We start from the raw sequence: 26,462 nt of genomic DNA on the forward strand, positions 1-26,462 counted from the left end.
TAAACGCATATGGTTTAATTTTATTTTCTCAAATAATTTTTCCTTGAACTGAAATATTTCTGTCTCTTATACAGGGAGTGAATATCATGAAGATAAAATTTGACTTGACAAAGTGATTTGAGAAAAGTTGTTAGGATACGTAGAAACCTGGCCATATAGCCTCCTCTAATGGGAGCAATGGGAGGAGCCAGGCCTAGATAAAATTACTCCCTTTTTTTCTTCTTTCCAGTTTTAGAAAACATCTGGCAACAAAACAGACAGCATTTAGTGATGATGAACATCACAGTTGCCCCACAGGCCAGCAGGAACCCAAGCACATCCAAAGAGTAGTACTGGAACCAGGAGAGGTCATGGGCAGCCACCCGGAGGTGTTTAGCTCCTTTGTGGCGCATGACAAACTCAATCCAGAAGACAGCTCGATCCAGAGGCTTCACTGGCTGATCATGGTGAATTCGTGATAACTTCATAGCATTCTCTTTATATCTAAAGGTGAAACATAAAAGGATCAACTTTGAAAGTAATTTAATCTGTCTGTGCACATGAAGTCAATGAAAGTTTTTCACAGGTACCATATGGATGATTTAAAATAAATATCAGAGCCACCTCAGGGTTATACAAAATTACATACAAGAGGAAGTGAGAGGTAAGGGAAGAATAATACAAGTGGTAGAAATGGTTTACAGTAGAGGGGGTTGAGAGAGAAGAGGGGAGGGGAGAGGAGGGGAGGGGAGAGAAGGGGAAGGGAGGGGAGGGGGGATAGTAGAGAATAGGATAGAAAGCAGAATTCATCAGACACTAGAATGGCAATATGTAAATCAATGGAAATGTAATTGATGTAACTGATGTGATTCAGCAATTTGTATACGGGGTAAAAATGGGAGTTCCATAACCCTTTTGAATCAAACTGTGAAATATATCAAGTTAGATGTAATGTTTTGAACGACCAACAATAAATAATAAAATAAAATAAAATAAATATCAGAGACTTGCCCTGCATATGATTTGTTTTTATTTCTTTTGTCACCATCTAATGTCTGATTTTAACTTATGTTCTGATGTATAAATATTTCAAAATGGAATTTCAAGAAAGTGAGTCAAATTCATTCCATCAGAGGAAATATTTTTGAACCATTCTTAGTCCAATAAGTGAGAGAGAAAGCACATAATTTGTAAAAGATCAACTTGAAGCTTTTAAAGAGGAATCATATTATGGTATGCAGTGCTTCCTAACTATTCTCTCTGTTTTTCCTCTTCTTTTATACTCTCTACTGTATTTTCCACTCAGTAACCAGTTTGGGATTATTAAAATATACACATCTAATTATGAAGCTCTTCTCAAAATTTTCATTATTCATCATAATTAGAATAAAATTGAAGTCTATTTTTGTTCTAGTAGATTCTGATGGGTTAGACACTGGCCATGATTTCTGATATCATTTTTTCTCACTCATTTTATTTAGGCATATGTGTCCTTTTAGTTTTATTTTTATTGACTTTTTTTAGTTATATGTAACATTAGAAATAGCCTGCATTTGCTTTAGTTATAGCAGTACAGAAAAAAAGGGGTTCAGTAGGTGTAAGATTTCAGTGTCGCAGGGATCATCTGGTAAACAGGTTGTTTTATTCTTCGCAGGAAAATCAAGAAATATAACTTGTTCTAACTCAGCCCCTAGCACTCCTCTCTTCCCATACCCTCCCCTTGCTTCACTCTCTCTACTATACTAATCTTTCTGAAATTTATTTATACTTTTTTTAATTAGTGGTTTTTTTGCATATAATTGATATTGGGATTCACTTTGATATATCCACAAATGTACACATAAACTTTAGCCAGATTTTTCCACTCTTCTTCCCTTTTCCTGTTCCTCCTTATTCCTCCTCAATATCCTTTGTTCACGCTATTGATCTTTCCTCTCTTTTGATAAAATTCTCTCTTCTTTTTTCCCTTTCTCCCAAGATGCACCCCATTATTTTGGATTAACTTGCTCATATGAGAAACAATTTTGACCTTTGGCTTTTTGAGCCAGGCTTGTTTCACTTGGCATGATAGTCTCCAGTTCTATGTATCTACTGGCAAGTGCTATAATTTCATCTGTTAGGACCAATACTCCAATTATGTGTATAAACTACAATATCTTTATCCATTCATCTGTTGAAGGGCACCTACATTGGTTTCAGAGGTTGGCTACAGTGAACTGTGCTACTATAAATATCAATGTAGTTGAATTCCTATAATGTACTGATTTTAGATCTTTTGAATATATACTGAGAAGTGGGATAAGTGAATCATATTGTGGGTCCATTCCTAGTTTTTAGTGTTTTAGGCACATGTGTGTTTTTCCTGTTCCCCAGTGTCACCAATGTGTTCTCCCTTGACACCTTCATACTTTATAATCTCATCTTGCTTTTCCTTGAGCATCCTTTCATACATTACCCCCAGTCTTGCTTCTTTCTCATGGCTAAGGTCTTGGCCATCATGTCACTCCTCAGAGGTACTTTTCTTGGCCATATTAGCATAGCAGCCCTAGGCATTTCTTCTATTATCTTATGTTTTTTTAAAAGTATTTCAAAATAAAATAAAATATATTACATTTTCTAAAATAAGCCCCCAAGAGTACAAGAAAAACAGAGCATATCCTAAGTGATCACCTGGAAGTATCACAATTAACTTGCAGGGATGGTGAAGTAAGGACACCTATGTACCCACTATTGGATCAAATTATAGGATTTGTAGGTCATATGTAATGCCACTTAGAAGATCCTTAAGAATCAACTAGAGGACTTAAATCTGATAATGAAATACAAACTCAGAAAAGTAACAGTAGACAAATCACCACACAAAACACAATAGCTTTTTTAATATACAAATAAAAATCTCAGTGAGAAAGAAATCAGAAAAACATTTTCAACAATACCTTCAAAGAAAAATCAGTAGGAATAAATGTAATCAAGGAAGTGTGAGTTTTGTACAATACAATTTATAGAATATTGAAGAAAGAAGATACTAGAAGATGGAAAGTCATGAATCAGCAGAAAGAATACTGTTGAAATAGCCATCTGGCTGAAACCAATCTACAGATTTAATAAAATCCCTGTCAAAATACCAATGGAATTCTTCACAGAACTAAAATAAAAATCATAAAATTTATATGGAAGCCCCAAAGACCCCAAATATCCAACGTAATTCTGAACAAAAGGAGAAATGCTGGAATTATCACAATTCCTATTTTAAAATAGACTATAGAGCCATAATAACAAAAATAACATAGTGTGGGATAAAAAGAGTCACAGAACAATGAAATATAATAAAAGCCCAAGAAATAAACCCATACAGCTATAGCCTTCTGATTCTTGAGAAAGGTGCCAAAAATATGCATTGGAGAAAAGAAAGTCTTTTCTAAAAATGGTGCTGATAAAACTGGAGAGCCATATGTAGAAGACTGCGGCTTAATCCTTAACTCTGACCCTGTACAAGAATGAACACAAAATGGATAAATGACCTGAGTATAAGACCTGAAACTTTGAACCAACAAGAAGAAACACTTCAAGATATAGGCACAGGCAATGACTTCCTGAATAGGACTCCTATATTTCTGAAACTTATAGGAAGTATCAAGAAATGTGACTCACCAAATTAAAATGCTTCTGCATAGTAAAGAAAATAACCCACACAGTGAAGAGGCAGCCTATAGAATAGGATATAAACTTTGCCCTCTCCTCTTCTGACAGGATTAATATTCAAACTACATAAGTTATTCTAAAGGCTTAATACCAAAATATTCTCCAAATAAACCAATCAATAAATTGGCCAATGAACTGAACAGACATGTTATGGTTTGAATATAAGATATCCCCCCAATAGCTCATATGATAGTGCAGAAATGTTCAGAGGTGAAATCATTAGATGATAAGATTTACAGCTTCATCAGCAGATTAATTCATTTGAATGTAAGTGAATGCATTCCTGGTGGTAACTATTCCTAGGGTGTGGCTGGAAGAAGGAGATTACTGGGGGTGTAAACTTGGGCATTATATTTGTCCCTGGATCCTTATCTCTCTCTCTCTCTCTCTCTCTCTCTCTCTCTCTCTCTCTCTCTCTCTCTCTCTCTCTCATTCCTGGTTCCCATGGGCTGAGTAGCTTTCTTCTGCCATGATGTTCTGCTGTGACTTTCTACCTCATCTTAGGCACAGAGCAATGGAATTGGCTGATTGGGAACTGAACCTCTAAAATTATGATGTAAAAAAAAATTTCCTTCTGTAATTTAAATTCTTCTTGTCAGGTATTTTGGTCACAGGGGGGAAAATCTGACTATAACCAAATATATTTAAAAATGTTCAACATTTCAACATTTTAGCCAACAAGAAAATGCAATTAAAACTATGCTGAGATTCCATCTCAGCCCAGTCAGAATAACTATCATCAGGAATCCAAATAAAATAATTGTTGGCAAAGATGCAGGGAAAAGGGAATACTTATATACTTTTGGTGGAAATTGGAAGTAGTGCAGCTAACACAGAAATTAGGGTGAAATTCCTGCAAAAAAATTAAACATAGAACTACCAAATAGTGAATATATACCACTGCTGGGTATATACTAAAAGGAATCAAAGTTATCACACTATAGAGATACCTGCATATTTCACTTTTCATGGTACAATCTACAGTGGCCCAATTATAGAACCAGCCCAGGTTTCCATCAACAGATGAATGGATAAAAAAAATGTGATATCAAACACACAAACACACACACACACACACACACACACACACGCGAGAGAGAGAGAGAGAGAGAGAGAGAGAGAGAGAGAGAGAGAGAGAGAGACACTATTTTTGAGCCATAAATAGAAAATATGTCATTTGTAGGAAAATAGATGGAAGTATACATTTCAGTAGTAAGTGAAATATGTAAAAAATCAGAAATACAATTATTTCATGTTTCCCCACACATGTGGAATCTGACAAGGTAGGTGGTATAAAAGTAACAGGAAGACTATTATACAAGAGGAAAGAAATCAAGGGAGAAGAAGGAGAGATTGTTAGGGAAATGAAAAGTCTTTTAGGACATAATATAAAACTGATATATTCATATTTAAGTCTGATGTTTTAATCTGTATTTTCTTTTTTCTTATATAGTGTTTTATGTCTCTTTTCCCAATCTTTCTTAATTTCTCTCAGAGTATTTTTATTATTCATTGTGTTACTATTTTTTTCTTGGAAATGTAGTTTTGAACTTGTCCATTAAGTGATACCTTCCTTAAACAATAATACTATCAATAGGAGAAATGAGAGTTGAGTTGAAGACAGTCATTCTACCTTGAAACTATATACTCCATATAATTTCTTTTTGCAGCATGGAAAAGGTTAATTATTGAAGTTTTGTTTTATCAAATATCATGAAGAAAATTTTATTGTGCTTCTAAGATTACCACAAAGTTAAAAAAAATCAACCATATGGAATGTCAGGAAAATATTTGCAAATCATATACCTGATGAGACTTATATCCATAAAAGATGGGGAAATATTAAAATCAATAATTAAAATATAAATAACCTGATTAAAAATGAGCAAGGGGTTGGAACTAACATTTCTCTCATGAAGATAAGTGAATGACCAAAAAGCACATAAAATGATGATCTTAGCTATCATGTAATGCAAGTCAAGAGCACAGTGAGCTACAATCCTTTTTACTAGGATAGTTATGATAAAAGAAACAGGTGATAATAAATGCTAAAAATGATATGGGAAAATTGGAACTCTCTTATATTGCTTTTATGCTGCAAAAATTTTTGCAACTACTTTGAAAAATAGTTTGGCAGATCTTAATACATTTAAATTATCATATGATCTAACAGTTCTATAACTAGAAATTACCAGAAGACATGAATACTTATGTTCATAAAAATTATGCACATTGTTCATAATAATCAATTAACTAATGAATTGATAAATTACTTTGAATATTTCCAACCACACAATGTTATTCAACAATAAAAAAACAATAAAGGCTGACCCTTGGCAAAGCATGATGAAACTAACAGCACTAGTGAAAGAAACCATTGAAAAAGACAATAATTTTTATTATCTTTTTTTGTGAAATATTTAGAATAGGATGATGTATAGAGACAAAAATAAATGGAGTTTGCCTAGTCTAGGAGGCAATAAGAAATGACTTCAATGCATTGTCACATTTCTTTGTTGTGATAAAATTTCCAAAAATTATAGTATTTAAGAGTTTTATAACTATGGAAATATCAAATGTATTTGAATTTGAATTCACACTTTTTAATTCAGATATAAATGGTATATTGTGTGTTATATATCATTAAAATATGTGAAAATATTAATACTGATGAAATAATTTTTGAGTAAAATAATTTATGGTTGCAGAAATTTTAAGCATGGATTTAAGATACTGTCATATCTCTTCCATAAGTTTATCATTCTTTTCTTGTGAAGATCCTGTAATATTTAAAAATTAAATCTTCATTGCAAATGGCTCAATATGGCAAACAAAATGGTGCAGTAATCATTTACCTATGTAATTTATAAGATCAATGCAACTTTGAAATACTTACGATATTTGAAGTTGTATATAACTGTGAAATAGTAATGGTTAAACTAGTTGAAAATAGATTTAATATGGGTTGAATCTTTATTTTTTTCACAGTTATATGTTCTAAAATTTATTTTAGTAATTAGACAGCAGCCTCCCTTCCAAAATATCACTCAGAACTGGGCATTTCCCAAGTCTTTTAAATACATCTCATTTGTAAAACCTCTATTTCACATTTCTGAAATAAAGTTATTTGTTGTATGTTGATTGTTTTTAATTAATTTCCAGTCTTCTAGTTCACCAGTTCTTGTAGACTTTATGATCTATAAGTCAGACATAAAAACCTCTTAACCTATTGAGGTAATATTTTCATTGGAACTGGCAGTTCAATGCTTCAGTATCCTCATGGGTAAGCCAGTACTTCCCTAGATCTCCACTCTCTGAAATTCTATCACCTATAAGTTTCCTATATATCAGAGCATCTGTGAAAAGGAGTTACTTTCATCATCTGAACCATGAATCATAAAATAAAGATTAAGAGAAAAGGGCCATGGGGTATCAATCAAAGCCATTCAAGTGTTACACTTGTAATAGGATAAATTTCATAGTTACTTAAAAGAGAAGAGTTGTTTTCTTTTACATTTGAAAAGAAAAGGAGAATATGGATGAACTAAGATTTCAGTGGATATTTATGGTTCATAATTAAAAGGAACTACGTCCTACTAAGACCCCTTATAACTTCTAAACTTCTAAACTTTTAAACCTGCAATGTGAGGACATCATTTTCAACAGGATGAAAAGTAAACGATATGGGAGGGGAAGAGGGTGGCATGGGGTTATTCAGATGGTGGAATGTGATGATAATTATTATCCAAAATATAGGTATGAAGACATGAATTGGTGTGAATACACTATGTATACAACCAGAGATATAAAAAGTTGTGCTCTGTATGTGTAATAAAAATTGTAATGAATTCCGCTGTCATATATAAAAAATTAATTAATTGAAAATATTACCCTCCTAAAAATGGGCTAAAATTTATACACATTGATGAAAACACAATCCTTCAATGAATATTACCCAATGTCAAAGTTGTTGTACTCACAAAGGGTCATTAATGACCATCCTCAAGGCCTTGAGAAGATCTGCACTTGTCAGTGTTCTGTATTCCAACCTAATAGCTGCTCCCTTGGCCTTCACATGAACAATATTGTCAGCTTGATCCGCAAACAAAGGAAGGCCCACCATAGGGATCCCATGGTAAATCCCCTCATAGACGCCATTGGTTCCACCATGAGTTATAAAAGCTTTGGTTTTCGGATGACCTAGAATTGATTTAATGTCAGAAAAATTATTAATTTAAATCTTAGAAAGAAAATGAGAAATGTGTATTATAAGACATTAAAGGGATCAGTGTGTATTTTAGATGACAAATTATTATAAACATGACCCTGCATTAATTATTTTTTTCATATCTCAGAGGAATAAGCACCTTAGTCCACAAGAGTGCTAACCGAAAACTACATGAAAGAGAGTACATAACTTGAGACTTGAATATTGAATACAACATTAATAGGTAGAAAAAATAGAATATTTTTTAGTAAAAGAATCAACATGCACTTATGAAAATAAGGTCATGAAGGACATGTTAGCATATTATCTCATTAAAAACTGAAGTCGCTAAGTTTGCTATGTAGCATGTCCAAAGCAGCAGGGAATAGGATGGTGATGGTACTGAATTCAGAGAAAAGAGAGCCTACACTTCATTACAAAATATGTTTGCACTTCATAATGAAGATTTTGCATTAATTTCTAGAGAAAATAAAGTGTCACTGTCCATAAAAAATATCCTGGATGCCATTTTAAAAGATATTTGAAATATACCTGTAGGAGAGGAAAGAATAAGTGAAAGACATACAACAAAACAGAGAGACAATCCAGGAACTCAGTGAAAAATTCTTGCAGAGGTAATTGCACCAGAAATAAAGATATCTTAGATTCTGTATATAATGACTGTGTATATTAAAATTACAGCTTTTTGCTTTGTTTTTTTCAAACCATCCCTGGGCCTGGAAAATAATTAAAAAGAAATTGAACATTGTGTTTGAATTTTAAGTAACAAGTATTGAATAAAATGTTTCCTGTTGAATTTTTAGCATCCAGATTGATGGTACTCATGCTTTTAGGATTTATCTCAGAGTCTTACCAAGAAGGTCATTCTGGGGGATCCAGTTGTATATTCGAGTGTTGGGTCCTAATTTATCTGGTTTCTTGCCTTCATATCTCCAGATGACCTGTTTGGTAAATAATGTACTTTATTCTATGATTTAAAGATTAATGTTATAGCATGTTTGCATTCTAAAAATTTAATTGATCATCTAGTTCAACATTTAACACATAAGAATATAATAAAATTTTAAGTAACGAGAATTATGAAAATACAAACTAAAACTCCATAACTATTTTGTTTTATGCATTTTAATCCTAGATTTCATTTTCCAAATTAATATCATTATGTTTATTTATTGTGAATGACATAGATAAGACAGGACATATATTGTTTAAGATGCTTATTTCAGTTTGCATTGTTTTTTATACATAAAAGCAAACCAATGCAGTCAGCTACTGTTAGAAATAAATTAATACTAACTAGGAATTACATGTAACTTGTATTTGACATCAATTTTATTAAAGACTACCTAAAAGAAACCTTTTACTTGTACTTATGGACCTTAACCCACACTTCTATCAATATTGGTGAATTTGGAAATTCTTTAAATTTTAAAAGGAAGAACCCCATTACAAATAATTACATGGATATTGAAATAAAGTTCAAAATTGTGAGGTTGCTAAATGTTTTAAAACTTTGTGTAATCATTTAATGATGCAGTACAAATCTTGTTAGTAGTCTTATATATATCCAAGATGTTTTTATGTCTAGGAATAAAATAAGGAGCTGACTCTGGAAATTAAAAGCAATCTTCATAAACTGGAGTATAATTTTTAAGTATAATTTCATGTCTTCTAAATACAATGGGAGCAGCAAAGTAAATTTAGGTCTACATAAGGAAAAATAATTGGGTGATTAGGAGAAGCCTATATCAGATAGCAAATTACAGAGCAGATGCAAAACACTCAAAGACCACAAGAATGGTTATGTTAGAAATTGTAATATTAAAGCATTTTATGGAGGTGGGAACTTTTGAATTTCACTGCATGCCAGGCTTGCTTCTGCTTGACTCTTCCTTATACTCTCTTCTTTCTTCATCAGGTATTAGTCTGATGTTTTAGAAGCAAAGTTCTTTGGGGTACATTTCATAATGCACAGGGTCCATTTCAAAGGAGAACTAATCTCTACACTTTCCTCTAAATGTCAGACATTGTCAGGATCCTGCACTAGTGCAAGCTGTTTTTTCTTTTTATACAAATACATGTGACTGAGTGGAAATTTGGCCCAATGATTTGGGTAGCCATTCTCCTCAAAACTCCAGGAGCAGTTTATTAAATAAATTTATAGTTTTTTTTTTAATGCGCAGGGGATATATTTGGGGCTTACAGTTTCAGAAGTTCAGTCCATATTGGAAGGCTCCATTGTTCTGGGCCAAAGATGAAGTAGAATATCATGGCAAGAATCCTATTCTTAAGTGAGGGTAAGCAAGGAATAAGGGATTGCCTGGGGTATCTAAAATCATGATAAAATTCAGCCTTCTTCAATACCTGCTTTGCATTTTTGTGGTGGTCAAGTTATGAGTTAACTTTTTATAGCTTTCTGATAACATTAGCCATGTATATAGTGCCCTCAGGGATCCTGCAAGGAAAAGGAAGAAGTAGCAGGGATGAATGTGGTACCTGTGTAAATAAATGCCTGTGATACCCTTACAATGAAATTTCACAATGGACCTGTAAATTATATGTATTATGATCACAATTGTAATATTAACATGAATTAAACACTCTCTACTTTTTAGAATTACCACACATATTTTTGTTTAAAACATGATTTCTGAGATGAACTAGAGAGATGACAATAGGTTATGTTTCACAAAGAATGCTTCAATTATCAAACCCTTTATAAAGTTTAACAGACTTTTTACATATTTGGCCACTAAAAGGGCATTTTTGCTTACCTTTTGTGGAATCTGTGCAAGGGCAAATGCAATTACATTGGCTTTCTCTTCTGGCATGTTAGAAACCATAGACCCCAGAGAAAACACCACAATACCATTTTCTCCAGAACTTTGTACAAATTCTTCCATTTCCTGTGAATAAAACATTTGTTCCATCAAAAAAGATGAAAAGGGAGGGGATACAGGATGTCAGATTAGAGGAAGGCTGCCTTTCTAGTTGCTCCAAGGATCAAAATACAAGCAGTGAGAATACTGCTTCTTAGTGAGGTGGGTGAAAGAAGGATTTCACTAAAATTCAATACTGGACAGTCAGAGTGTCTCAGAGACTCAGAAGTTTGGGTTTATTAAACAAAGAAGATTACATTGAAACCAAACTGTGGAAGCAGCTAAATCAGTAGTAATGGTGCTGTCTACCACAGAGAAATGAAAAATGAAGGGAGAAACACATTGGATATTTGATATGAAAAAAACCTGAGATCAGAGAAGCAACATGAAGTTAGCTGATTCAGAGACTCCACTGAGCACTTGTGATTTAATGTGTTTATTTACTGCCTGGGGAGAGATGAGGTGGATTCATCTTGAGGTGGCCTTTCTCCAGTCTCTCTTGCCAGAAAGAGGAGATCTGAGCAAACACTGCTATAATGCCTACTGTGTGGCCTAGAGTGTACCTGGGAGTGAAACAGGCATAGATAAGATTTTACTCCAGGGGATTCAAGTCAGAAAAGCAAAGGGGCAGCACAACTTGCTTTTCCTTTGAGCTGGTGGCTCATGTGACCAGCTGAAGTGGGTGAGAATCTGAACAAGGAACTTATCAAAATGTTCAGGGACTGAGCCTAGGAAAGATGTGCAGGTGAACAGCAGAATGTGTGAAAATCAGCTCCTCTGTGAAATGAGTATAATTCTTAGGAGGCTTCTGAGATTCAGACTCCCTACAGAGATAAGCAACTTCCAGGCCCTAGGTGTGTGTCCATCTAATTTCTTCAGCGTATGTACCAAACAAAACCCCTGAGGTCTGATTAGACCTAAGTTTCCTCCATCAGAACTCATCTCATAGAACACTGCAGCAACCCCACCCCAGGAGTGCACAGATCTGGTCTGTGCACACAAAGCTCCAACTGACACTTCTTCCCATTCCAACCTATGTCACACTGGCAAGAAGGGAAGCTGAGAATTATTTCAAACACCTTCAGTCTTAGGCCTTCCCAGTGGTAGCTTGGAGAGAAACACAAAAAGAGGAAGGTGATAACAAAATCCAATCTTTGCTTTTATTCTCAGTACATAGCTAAAAAAAGAAATGGAATGATAAAATAGTTGAGTATACTCAGTAACCATCCATTCTGACTATTTTGGCCACCTCAGTGGAAATGATTTCTTCATTTATCATTAAGAATATTTTTACTTTTTCTTATTCTTTCTGTGTGTTTGTGTATTCTTCCATTACTAATTGGTTTATGGAATATATACATTTCTTTCTTTTTTTTCAGCATTTTTTATGTAGCTATTTTTCCTTGCATTGTCTTTTGAGAGTTAGGGTTTTTTGCTCTATATATATTTGTTTTGTTTTTTTTTTTTCTTGTTGGTTTCTGTATCTCTCTTTTATTCTCCTGGTTATAGCAAAAATCTATTCTCTATTTTTCTTTCCATTTATTTATTTCTCTTATTTTCTTCTCTATCCTTATAACTCTCACCTGCTCTCTCTTCTGCATTCTCTCTCTTCACTTTTTAAAATTTCAAACTTTTTTCCCTATCTTCCTGTCTCACATTATTTCCTCTTAGTGACTGTAATTTTGCCATCTTTAAACTAATTGGTTTATATAACTCTTGATCCCACCATTAATGCTGTTACAATTATTACTTCTGTGGATGACATAGTTGACACCTGTTTCTTGCCTTATTGTCAGATTTAGTTTATATTTATGCACTGCTTCATTGTTGGCAATTGCTGACCCATTTTTTCTGGGTTTTTTTGTAGCAATTAACATTTTAGAAGTCATAATAGAATCCAGGTATTTATTTTAATGCTGTATATTATTTGTATCCAATGTTGTTATTGTTTATTTTCCCTTATTCTGTGAGTACCTGGATATCTACAGTGACACTACAGGTTTACAGGGTAGAGAAGTGCATTGCTGAAATAAATTCAACAAAAATAGAGTTCATCTTGATCCACATGAAAATTAATGGTATTCAATCACTAACTATACTTTAATACAGAGAATAATAGAGATAAAAACTCAAACTAATGATAATGCCTCAAATAGAAATAGCTGGGGGTGGGTTCATGGTTTCCCCCTATGGAAATCCACTGCACAGGAAAAATAGAGAGAATTAATTCAAAGGTTTGAACACCATACTTATAAAGGAGTCTTAATCCAGATCAGTCCTCAACACTTTGGATTTTTTTTTAAATCAGGCAGATATGATGCCTTAAAATAGAAAGGAGCCTGGGGTTGTGACTCAGTTGTAGAGTGCTTGCCTAGCACACATGAAGCAATGGGTTTGATCCCTAGTACCACATAAAAAAACTAACTAAAGAAAATAAAAGTATTGTGTCCATCTGTAACTAAATTTTTTTTTAAATATGGAAGACAAATCCCTTTTAACAAATGCATAAAACCCAACACAAGACTATAAGAATTATGTAAAAATAAGGTAACATGAAATCACTTAAAAGTTCCTAATTTAGCAACAACTGATGCCAAAGGTTTTGAAGTTTGTAAAACATCAGTTATACAATTAAAAAAATAAATTATTATAAAATATAATCAACCAAATTATCATATTTTAAAATGATCAATGAATTATAAAAATGATCAATAAATTCCAAGAGAACACAGAAAAACAATTGAATGAATTAAAAAAATCATCACAGGAAATCAATACATGCTATTCACCACATCAATAGGCTTAAAGACAAGAACCATATGATCATCTCGATAGATGCAGAAAAAGCATTTGACAAAATACAACATCCCTTTATGTTCAAAACATTAGAAAAACTAGGGATATCAGGAATTTACCTCAACATTGTAAAAGCTATATATGCTAAACCTCAGGCTAGCATCATCCTAAACGGAGAAAAACTGAAGGCATTCCCTCTAAAATCTGGAACAAGACAGGGATGTCCTCTATCACCACTTCTATTCAATTTAGTTCTCGAAGTACTAGCCAGAGCAATTAGACAGACAAAAGAAATTAAAGGCATAAAAATAGGAAAAGAAGAAATTAAATTATCGCTATTTGCAGATGACATGATAATTTACTTAACAGACCCAAAAGGATCTACAAAGAAGCTGCTAGAGTTAATAAATGAATTCAGCAAAGTGGCAGGATATAAAATCAACACGCACAAATCAAAGGCATTCCTGTATATCAGCAACAAAACCTCTGAAATGGAAATAAGGAAAACCACTCCATTCACAATATCCTCAAAGAAAATAAGATACTTGGGAATCAACCTAACAAAAGAGGTGAAAGATTTATACAATGAAAACTACAGAACCTTAAAGAGAGAGATAGAAGAAGATCTCAGAAGATGGAAAAATGTACCCTGTTCATGGATAGGCAGAACTAACATCATCAAAATGGCGATATTACCCAAAGTTCTCTACAGGTTTAATGCGATGCCAATCAGAATCCCAAAGACATTTCTTGTAGAAATAGATAAAGCAATCATGAAATTCATATGGAAAAACAAAAGACCCAGAATAGCAAAAGCAATTCTAAGCAGGAAGTGTGAATCTGGAGGTATAGCGATACCAGAGCTCAAACTGTACTACAAAGCAATAGTAACAAAAACAGCATGGTACTGGTACCAAAACAGACAGGTGGACCAATGGTACAGAATAGAGGACACAGAGACTAATCCACAAAGTTACAACTATCTTATATTTGATAAAGGGGCAAAAAACATGCAATGGAGGAAGGATAGCATCTTCAACAAATGGTGCTGGGAAAATTGGAAATCCATATGCAACAAAATGAAATTGAATCCCTTTCTCTCGCCAGCCACAAAAGTTAACTCAAAATGGATCAAGGAGCTAGATATAAAAACAGAGACACTGCGTCTGATAGAAGGAAAAGTTGGCTACAATCTACATATTGTGGGGTCGGGCTCCAAATTCCTTAATAGAACGCCCGTAGCCCAAGAGTTAATGACAAGAATAAACAAATGGGACCTACTTAAACTAAAAAGTTTTTTCTCAGCAAGAGAAACAGTAAAAGAGGTAAATAGAGAGCCTACATCCTGGGAACAAATTTTTACCCCTCACACCTCAGACAGAGCCCTAATATCCAGAATGTACAAAGAACTCAAAAAATTAAACAATAAGATAACAAATAATCCAATCAACAAATGGGCCAAGGACCTGAACAGACACTTCTCAGAGGAGGACATACAATCAATCCACAAGCACATGAGAAAATGCTCAACATCTCTAGCAATCAGAGAAATGCAAATCAAAACCACCCTAAGATACCATTTCACTCCTGTAAGATTGGCAGCCATTATGAAGTCAAACAACAATAAGTGTTGGCGAGGATGTGGGGAAAAGGGCACACTTGTTCACTGCTGGTGGGACTGCAAAATGGTGAGGCCAATTTGGAAAGCAGTATGGAGATTCCTGGGAAAGCTGGGAATGGATCCACCATTTGACCCAGCTATTGCCCTTCTTGGACTATTCCCTGAGGACCTTAAAAGAGCACACTATACGGATACGGCCACATCAATGATTATAGCAGCACAATTCACAATAGCTAGACTGTGGAACCAACCTAGATGCCCTTCAATAGATGAGTGGATAAAAAAATTGTGGCAGCTATACACAATGGAGTATTATGCAGCACTAAGAAACGACAAAATCATAGAATTTGCAGGGAAATGGATGGCATTAGAGCAGATTATGCTAAGTGAAGCTAGCCAAGCCCTAAAAAACAAATGTCAAATGTCTTCTTTGATATAAAGAGAGCCACTAAGAATAGAACAGGAAGGAAGAGCATGAGGAAAAGACTAACAGTAAACTAAGACGAATGGGGGGAGAGAAAGGAAGAGAGAAGGGAAAACATATGGAAATGGTAGGAGACCTTCAGTGATACACAAAATAATAAGAGGTTATGAGGGGCAAGGGGGTGGGGGGAAAAAGGGGGAGAGAATTGAACAACAGCAGAGGAGGTAGAGAGGGATGTTGGGAGGGGAGGGGAGGGGAGGGGGGATAGTAGGGGATAGGAAAGGTAGCAGAATACAACAGTCACTAATATGCCATTATGTAAAAATGTGAGTATGTAACAGAAGTGAGTCTGTATTATGTATTTGGGGAGTTCAAAACCCAATTGAGTCGAATGTATGAAAGATGATATGTCTTGAGCTCTGTAATGTTTTGAACAACCAATAAAAAAAAAAATCATCACAGAATATAAATGAAAAATTCATCAAGATAGAAATATTGAAAAAGAAACAAACATAAATCTTGAAAGTCAGAGATAAAATAAATCAAATAAAAGGTCAGTTGAAAATCTTTATACTACAGTAGACATCACTGAAAACAGAACATCAGATATAAAAGAAAAAGTGACCAGCTTTGAATATTCAGACAGTACTAAAGAAAAGAAAATAAGCAACCAGGAAGATAACAATTGTTTAATGAAAGAGTCCATATAGAAGAAATAAAAAACAAACCCTGAAGTTCACAAATAAACAAATCTTATTGGAAGAGTAGCTAAGCAAATGAGAACGAGGACCACATTAAACATAAATGAATCACAATTGACAAGAATTAATAAACATCTCTTTGTAATGAGATTGAATATAAATCATCTCAATTCTTTAATTAAAATATATAGTCTGGAAGAATGAGTTATAAAACAAGACCCAATGATATGTTGTTCATAAACGACACACCTTACAGGTAAAGACAGCCATAGGCTGAAAGTAACAAGATAAAAATTGATACATAATGCAAATGGAACCAGAAAATAGGCAGGATTATCTACTCTTATGTGACAAACAGACTTCAAGCCAAAATTAATCAGAAGAGACAAAGCTGGTCACTTCATACTGGTAAAGTAAATAATCCAACAAGAAGATATAACAATAATAAATATTTAAGTCATAAACATGGATCCAACTAATTACATAAGAGACACTAGTCCAATAAAAGCCTCAGTTAGATCTGAATAAAATAATTATTGGTAATTTCAACACAATTCTCTCATCTTTTGATAGGTCATCCAGACATAGAATCAATAAGAAATCTTTGGACCTGAAAAATATTATAAGTCAAATGAACTTATGGATATCTATAGAACATTTCATTCAACAGTATCTGAATATACTTTATTCTCAGCTGATCAAGAAAACCTCTTCAAAAACAGACAATATTTAAGGCAACAAAGCAACTCTCATCAAATACAAAACAAGTGGTATTACTTATTATATTCTACCAGATCATAATTGGATGAAATTAGAAATCAACATGACAGAACCACACAAAAACTATATGAACATATGGGGATTGGGCAATCTCTATTGTATAAAAATGAATTATAGAAGAAATTAAGGGAGAAATTTAAAAATTCTTAGACTCAACTGAGAATAGTAATACAACCTCTGGCACAGAATGAAGGAATTTCTAAAAGAAAAGTTTGTAGCTATGAGTTCCTGTATAATAAAATCATGAAGATCCCACATAAAACCTATTTTTTTCATTTCAAGGCCCTTGAAAAAGAAGAACAAATCAATTCCAAAACCAGTAAAATAGCAACAAGGAAAGATAAATAAATAAGAGAGAGAAAACAGGAAAGAAAGAAGTCAAATTATTAGTTTGTAGATGATATGATCCTATATCTAGAAGAGCCAAATGACTCCAACAAAAGACTAATATTGTTAATAAACGAATTTGTCAAAGTAGCTGAGTACAAAATCAACATATAAAATTCAATAGCTTACTTATATACCAACAATGAATCTGCAGAGAAAAAAAAATCAAGAGTATTATTTCACAATAGCCTCAAAACAAAATAACAATAACAAAACAACAACAAATACCTAGGAATAAAACTAACAAAGAGTTAAAAGACCTCTAAAATTGAAGATTGGAATTATAGAAGACATAAAATAAGATGAAAAGACCTCCCTTATTCATGGATAGGTAGAATTAATATTATTAAAATCACCAACTATACAAAGCAATATACATAATATATAATATATATATAATCCTCATGAAATATCAATGACATTCTTCACAGAATTAGAAAAGATAATCCTAATATTCATCTGGAAGAATAAAAGACCCATAATAGTCAAAGCAACTATAACCCTAAAAGCCATGCTGGAGGCATCACAATGTCTGATGTCAAATTAACCAGTAATATAAAATAGAAAACACAGAGAAAACCACACACATGCCAAAAACATACATTGGAGAAAAGATTACCTTTTAAATAAATGATGCTGGGAATATTGCAGAAAAATGAAACTATACTCTTATCTCTTACCCTGCACAAAAATCAACTCAAAATGGATCAAAAACCTAGAAATTAGAACCAATACTATACAACTTCTAGGAGAAAATGTAGGTTCAACACTCCAGCATATAGGCACAGGCAATGGCTTTCTAAAATAGAACACCTAAAGGTCAGGAAATAATTCCAAGAGTAGATAAATTGGAAGGCATCAAATTAAAAAGCTTCTGAACAGCAACAAAAACAATTAGAATTGTGAAGAGATAACTTATGAAATGGAAGACAATCTTTGCATAACACCTTCTGACAAATGATTAATATTTAGAATATATAAAGAATTCCCAAAACTTTACACCCAAAAAATCAAACAACCCAAATAATCAAAGAGAAAATGAACTAAAAAGATGCTTCTCAGAAGAATAAATATAAATAGGCAACAAAAATATGGAAACAAAAAATGATCAACATCACTAGAAACAAGGGAAATGAAAACTACACTGAGATTTTTTCTATCACCAGTCAGAATAGTAGTCATTGAGAATAAAAAGAAAAATAAATGCTGGAGGGGATATGCAGAAAAAAATTTTACACTATTGGAGGAATTGTGAATAAGTGCAACCACTATGGAAATCCGTATAGATATTTTCAAAGAGTAAGCATGTAAATATCATATCACCCAGTATACCATTTCTCAGTATTTACCCTAAAGAATTAAAGTCATCTTATAACAGTGATACATGCATATCCATTTTATAGCAGTACAACTCATAATACACAAACTATGGAACCATCCTAGGTGTCTGCCAATGGATGACTGAATAAAGAAAATGTGGTATATTTACACAATGGAGTTTTATTCAGCCAAATTAACAAATAAAATTATGTCATTTTACAAAAAAATATGAATGGAATTAGAGTCTTTTACATGAAATAAGTCAAACTCAGAAAGTCATGGGTTGTATATTTTCTCTCATATTTGCAAGCTAGAGAGTAAAAATGGAAAAAATGAGGGTTATTCTCATGGAAATCAAAGGGAGATCAGTGGAGAAAGGGACCAATGGGAGGGAGGTGGGAAGGGAAGGGAAATTCCTGGGAAGTTTTATAGGCCAAATTATTCGGTTATATTGTGTACATATAATTATGTAACATCAGATCTCATCATTATGTACACTCAAATGAACCAATAAAAATGTAGGAAAGCAGAGAAATTATTGGTATGTAAACTAAGAAGAGAAAAGCATGTATTATTAGAATTTGGAAGTTATGGATATTTTTAAATTGACCCAGTCACTCATTTTTTTGGAAAGAGATGTATGTAATGACATAGAAGGCTCCATTAGGCTTACTTGTAGAAATAGGTGTGTATGTGTGTGTGTGTGTGTGTGTGTGTGTGTGTGTGTAAGAAATGACATAGAGCCATTAAATAGTAATTGAAGAGATGATGTTAGAAATTATTATATGTAGACTCTTAATTTATAATTTTATTCATTACTAATGTTAATTTTTTTTGTTAAACACTATAGCTAGCACTTGGTTATAATTCTTATTGTTATGGTACTTCACTTGATTTTATTCCAGGATTTTAATCTGGATGATTTTTCAGTTTGGAATTAAGAGTACTTATTTCAGTCCTTATGAGCCCAGAAGTAAAGTTACCTGTGCATAGGATTTTTGTACATTTTAATGTTTCCTAACTCTATACTATTTCATTCCTTACTTTATAATTTGTGAGAGTTTCCCAAGGTTTCCTCTATAATACCTCATAAAAACTGGAGATGAACAAACACTAGCATTCAGAAGACTAATATTATGGTTTGGATTTTCTTTTACATAATTCTAAGGATCCTAACAATCCTGTACATGTCCAGAACTATACTGATCCATAATCAGAATTTTCACTGCATTGGAATAATACATGTACTTGAGTAATCATATCTTTGGGTTATTGATATGTCTCATCTTTTTTCCTGAAATTTTTTAACGATAATTAAGTTCTATGAGAATGAACTGTGTATCAGAGGCTGTAAAGAACCCTTATTTTCACCACATTATGAACCATGGGAGCTCTTGCACCACAGTGGGACTTCCTCTGGCCCTTGTATAGAACAGGTCAACTTGTTGAGTAGCTCATTTACATATAGTGGACATTGCACTACTCCTAGGAACTTGTGATACATCCAGTTATTTTGTGATTTCAGTAACCTAGAGCAACGTGTACAACAATGTATTCAGTATATTTTCTCCCTACTCAAAATGCTCTTAGTCTCGTATTGTACAAAGATTTTCTCACTACTACTGTCTTATAAATATACTCTTTTTTTAAACCAATTAATCCCTGACATAGACAGGTCCCAGTCTTTCTGCAACATTATTTTTAAAGGAAAAATGATTTAATCATATGAAAATTTAGAAGAGCATGAAAAAATTATGTAATATTTAACACGATTTGCCAAAATGATCTTTGGTTCATTTAGAGATACTGTTTGTTCAAAATTTGAATTTTTTCAATGTGGTCTTTTTTCTGTTCATGTAAGTACATGAATAGATACATGCACATATATAATGTAGATGGAAGATTAAAATTCTTTTGTATATATAAAATTCTTTTCTTCTCACAAAGAATGATATTATTATAATCAGTATTTTGCCTTTTCATCTCCAACTAAACTTGTGTTATGACTTAATGTAGTTAAGGATTTACTTGTAAAGTAATTGTACTGGGCAAGGTGATACACGCCTGTAATCCCAGCAGCTCAGGAGATTAAGACAGGAGGATATCAAGTTCAAAGCCAGCCTCAGCAACAGCAAAGCACTAATCAACTCAGTGAGACTCTATCTCTCAATAAAATCTAAAAGAAGGCTGGGAATATGTCTCAGTAGTTGAGTGCACATGAGTTGAATCCATAGTACCAAAAGTGAGATAAAAATAAAGATATAAGTAAATAAAGTGATTGTGATGATGTGGTATGTACTAGAATAACTTTTAAGATCATTACTTAATGTATAACATCACTTAATGTGTAAATTAATTAATGTAAGACTTTTTTCCAATATGTATTATATAAGTAACTGCCATGAACACAGATTACATTCATTTTATTTTTTGTTTGTATAATTACAATTGGTATACTGTGAAACCCAAGGTTATTTGCATTGTTAAGAGTATTAATACATTTGGATCTTTGACATTTTGACAACTTTCTATATTTGAACAATAGAGAAATTGTCTGGGAATCTAATTATTAATGGAAAGGCAAGTAATTTGGGGGAGCATTACTTTTTATAATAAAGATCAAGAAGACATTGTTTGTAATATTGGCTTGTATTCTAACCTTGTTTATTCTATTAAATAACACCTGCTACTATTATTCCTTATCATGATCACACTGCTATCTACCTTCTCATCCTCCTCCTCCTCTCTCTGCTGTCTTTCCCTTTTATTGACATGGTCAATTTCTCCTACTGTGATTGGGGAAATCTCTCAAGATCAGAGGTTAATAGTTTAAAACTTACAATAACTCTGTCTCAGTTTTTAGTCAGAACTTTCACTAACTTTGTTTTTCTGTTTGTATTGTATGGAATGTATCACACACAAAAAAATAATTCTATTGAATATGAGGCTTGAGTAAGAACTCAATATGTTGGTGCCTTAAAGAGGTAGAAAAAAAGAAACTCTTAAGAGATCACATAACAGTATGGCAAGTAATGTTTTCTTCTAAGCATGGTATTTATTTAAAATGTTTTAGACTCTTCTGTTTCCTCCTATGAAATATTATCCTATTTGCTGACAGAATGATTTTGTAATTGTAAACTAAATAGCTGGGCTCAAAAATAAATGACAAGAAATCTTAGATCATCATTATGTTTGCAATTTTCTATGATCATTCTGTCAGGAAATTGTGATGTTGAGGCCTAAGTTTTCCAAGGGAGTTTTCCTGAGGTGTCCTCTAAGGTTGGCATATGGCAGAAAGCTCTCTCAAGGTAACATCCCTATCATGGTCTAAGATGTAGTAGTCTGAGTTCTCAGGTGAGTTTGTTCAAATCTGGAATGAAGACAAGTAAAGGCCACACATTCATATCACTGAGAAAAGCAATTACTTTAAAGCTAAAAGGTTGTGAAGAGCTTGAACACTTACAATATAATTTCAGCAATTCCACTTACTCATTTAATTGCCAAAACTGATGCATTTACCTTTAAGTAAATTGATGGAATATCTGTTACTTAGGTTTTTGGCTGAAAATACAGTATTGATTTTTCAGAAATCTAGTTTCTGTTATAAATGAAATTGTATCCACTGTACCTGGCACATATTATCTAATTAATATTATTGGTAATAGAGCTATCATACTGTACCTGGGTGGTCTACATTTACAAGGGAACATCTATGGTAATTTGTTTCAGCCATATTGTGAGTTTTTATCTCTCAATTTGAATATAATCCAAATTAATGTACACTGCAGTGTTTAGGTTATGCTAAAATGAATAAAATGTAAAAATACCCAAATACTACTATTTCTAAGTGTTAATCCTACCTTTTTGGTATAGTTGGGGTCTTTAAAAATAGATAACAAAGTTCAGCTTTTCAGAAGGAAAAATAGTTGTATAGAAAGAAAAAAGGAAAAATTACAATAGCGAATATTGCTATGGATCCTATGTTTGTACCAAGGACATTGTGTATCAGTATTATCTACTTTTTCCAGGTAACACAATATGAAGTTTGTAATTGATATATAAATAAGCATAGTCGCATGTAAGAATAACCTCATCCATGTTTACATCATTTGTTATCTGCAGTCCTGCAACAACTTTCTGAGTGGTTCCTCTGCATTGTCTTTTCCTCTAAAATCCTGCTTGGTGACTGCATTTTGAAATTTTTCACATTTCTCTTGTGCTTAACTCTTTTCATTGACTACCCAACTCACTTCACAGATATTTTAAATAACTACTAAGTATCTGGCTTTCACTTACCTCTCTAGCATCATCTGCACTTTGCTGAGCCTTCTTCTGATGAACTACTCTTGATGTTCTTGGGAGTTTCCCTTACTATTGTATATGCTTTTCCTTTTGTGTCTTCCTCTCTCCCTCAACCCCTTTTCCTATCCTATGGATTCTTTAAAATTCACCTTATTTATTCAGGCTTTTAGGATTTTTTAAAATGATCTTTGCTGGAGGTTTCATTAGTATTGTATGATTTCCTTATGATAACACACACACAAATTTATTACTTGTTACAGTCTATGTACCCAGACGGAATATAAGGTCTGGTTGATGCAGAAACTGGGTCAGCTTTATAACTCTCTATATCCAGCACTTATCTCTGGTATATGACAGTCACTTAATAAATATTCTTTGTATTTATTAGAATAAATTATTGATTCTTTATTATGTATTACATAATGAAGGCCTCAATTTTCCTGATTATTCTCAAGGATGCCTGATATCCTATTTTCTTCTGTGACAATAATGAAATACCATTACATGTGATGGCATAGAAATGTCTGGGTCTATAATTGGCAGAACTCTTTATCTTGCTTTTTATATCTCTGAGTTAAACACTCTGAATTAAGAATGCAGAGTCATTTCTACCCAAAATGTTAATCAAACCGAACAAAACAAACAAGAGAAAATTTACCTTAGGGAGGGGTTTGGCAGGTTTACAGTGGAGTCCTCCCACAAAGTCAAAATTTGGTAAGAGTGGACGAGGAAATTCTAAGTCCCAATAGGTTCGAATGAGCCAAAAATCAGCTTTTCCCATTGACTCATATATTGTAGTGGGTCTCCCTGAATGAAAAAAAGAGAAGAAAAAAAAATTAGAGACATGTACCTTGAATGCTTGATATATTTGCCTTAAAATGAGTTGGATTTGTGTAGGTATGGTGTTCAAATGCACGTGTGTATGAGTTTTTTAGAGCACACTTTTCAATACTATATTTCATTTTTTACATATATTAATATGTACATAAACTAGTTGTGTGAGTACTTTCTATTGTTCCATTAGTATATTTACAATCACAAATAATTAAGTTATTAACCTATGTCTCCATAAAAGTAAACACATTTTATTTTCTCTCTAAAAGTGCAAAAGTAACCTAAATTTTTAGAATCTTCGTGATATCCATTAACAATCAATGCTCCCATAACTGTAGATATATCTTTTCTAGGAGTAGTCAGTCTAATTCTTACAATTGAGAAAACCATTCCCTTGATCCTTGATTCTTCAAGTGAACTGTAATGATTTACTGAGCATGCCTGAATTCCTAGTGACCTCTACTGCATTTGCCTCATATTAAGAGATTAATAGTATTAACTTGGTAAAAAATATACATTTTTGAAAGTAACAGCCAGAAAGTTTACACAAATATTAAAATAGAGATTGGTTCTGATGCTTAATTTAGTTCATATTGTCTTAATTAGTAAATGCAGTTTAAGAAATATAGACTTATAAGGTGTGGTTCCAATCTACACCAAGGTTTTAGGCCTTAACACATGATTAGTTTGTTTTTATCAAAGTAATATGAAATATAAGTTATCATAATTTATAACTTTCTGTGCCTGAGATAGAGACACTTTTAACTGTGAAGGAATCTTCACAGCAATGAAAATAAATATTATTTTAATTTCTAACTTAGTAAACAATTCTATTCAAAAATAAACAATTTCCTCCATGGCACGTATATATGGTTGTGCTAGTAATACATGTGTATATTATTAATGTACATATCTATGATCATTAAAACATTTAGTGAGATTAATAATGACTATCCTTAAAGATGAAAGAATAATAAATAGATACGTAATTGCTCAGAGAAATCTTCAGTGATTCAATTTGCAGGTTATTATTTCCTAAAGCATTTTAAATAAGTAATTGCCACTGGTTTCTAACTGACCCTATAATATAAGGGCCCTTTTATATTGGTGAGACTACTTGTTCATCATATATTTTCATTCCATCCTTTTACTTACAGAAAAGAAAGTTCTTCTGATTATATATTCATGCAAGCTCAGCTTCAAAGTCACAGGAAATTTAGGTTTCACAGTACTAATTAAAGAACCAGCTTACCTAGAGCTTCACTGTAAAACTGATTCCATTTCTTCACATCAAATGTCTGGAACCAAAAATCAAAATAAAGCATATACATTATGTTTTTAATCCGATCCATGAATGTCATTTGATCACTTAATTCTGACATAACAATGGGCACATAAGAAAAAGGAACTGTAAGTCCACCACTGTATTTTTCATATGTGTAGCCAAATGTGCTGCGGAGAGTATATACAAATGGTATATTAAGTAGCTCAGCCAGTAGCTCACCACAGGGACCAAGAGCGTCTGAAAGAACAACATCAAATTTTGATTCATGTAGTTTCATCATAAGTTTCTTGTTTAAAACTACATTTCTGCAGAGTTCTTCAATTGTATCAGAATATTGCTTCATAATATTTTGCACTAATGAAAAATATTGCCAGAAATTATCTTTTGGAGTATCATAAATCCATTCATGGATCCATTTGGTGATACTTTCTTCCATTTGTTGTTTACTTGAAGATGTAGGGTAAATCTCAAAATTAATAGCAGATGTTGTGTTGGAATTAATAAGAATGGAAGCTGTTGATGTCAGTACAGTCACCTCATGACCTCTCTGGAGAAGTTCATCCAGGATTGTCTTTATGTTGATCCAATGGCTGTATTCTGTGGGCCACACCAGCACTTTTCCACAGCTTCCAGAGCTAAAGTAACACATAAGTTGTATGAGCAGAAGAATCGAGTTTCTTTTCACAGACATCTTGGTGCAATGTAATGCTTCTTTTACATTAGCAGCTCTTCTTTTCTTCAATTTCTCAGGCTTATATGTCTCAGGATAAATCAATCCAAAGTTAAAGTATAACTCTTGCACTTCAAAGTACAGTTGTACAGGCTGATCATGTGGATGATAGAAGGACAAACACAAGGTAGAGTACATCAAGGTTATAAAAGTTTGTATGCCCTAGAAGGGTTCATCTGTCCTGTGGTTCCCATCTCTCTTTGTTTCTCTCTCTCCATCTCTACTTCCAGATGCTGACATGAGCTGAGTGGCTTTTCTTTGCTGGGACTTCCCTCAGGATGTTCTACTTCACCTTAGGCCCAGAGCAATGGAGTTAGCCATCAATGAACTGAGACCTCTGCAACCTTGAGCCCCAAATAATTTTTTTCTCCTCTAAGATGCTCTTAGGTATTTTGGTCACAGTGATTAAAAAGTTGACAAAGTAACCACACCTCTCAATATTTTACAACCAAACCTCAACAAAAACGTGGGTGGTGACAAGCTATGTTCAAACC

The 26,462-nt window shown here is 33.1% G+C and overlaps 1 protein-coding gene across 2 annotated transcripts; it reads right to left on the reverse strand.

Moving 5' to 3' along the window:
- LOC101975056 (UDP-glucuronosyltransferase 2B15-like) lies at nucleotides 1-26,121 on the reverse strand. Of its 2 annotated transcripts, none has more exons than XM_078021373.1 (6): nucleotides 25,206-26,121; nucleotides 23,778-23,926; nucleotides 10,684-10,815; nucleotides 8,763-8,850; nucleotides 7,662-7,881; nucleotides 1-483 (listed from the first exon to the last, which is right to left on the reverse strand). In XM_078021373.1, exons 1-6 carry the CDS (start codon nucleotides 26,104-26,106, stop codon nucleotides 204-206), a joined length of 1,770 nt encoding a protein of 589 aa, XP_077877499.1. In that variant the 5' UTR covers nucleotides 26,107-26,121; the 3' UTR covers nucleotides 1-203. The 2 variants fall into 2 exon arrangements, with proteins under 2 accessions (XP_077877499.1, XP_077877500.1); XM_078021374.1 differs by lacking the exon at nucleotides 1-483 and adding an exon at nucleotides 2,839-3,466.
- Between the last annotated feature and the right edge of the window lie 341 nt (nucleotides 26,122-26,462).

This window comes from Ictidomys tridecemlineatus, chromosome 9, assembly GCF_052094955.1.
Source record: "Ictidomys tridecemlineatus isolate mIctTri1 chromosome 9, mIctTri1.hap1, whole genome shotgun sequence".
NCBI lineage: Eukaryota > Metazoa > Chordata > Mammalia > Rodentia > Sciuridae > Ictidomys > Ictidomys tridecemlineatus.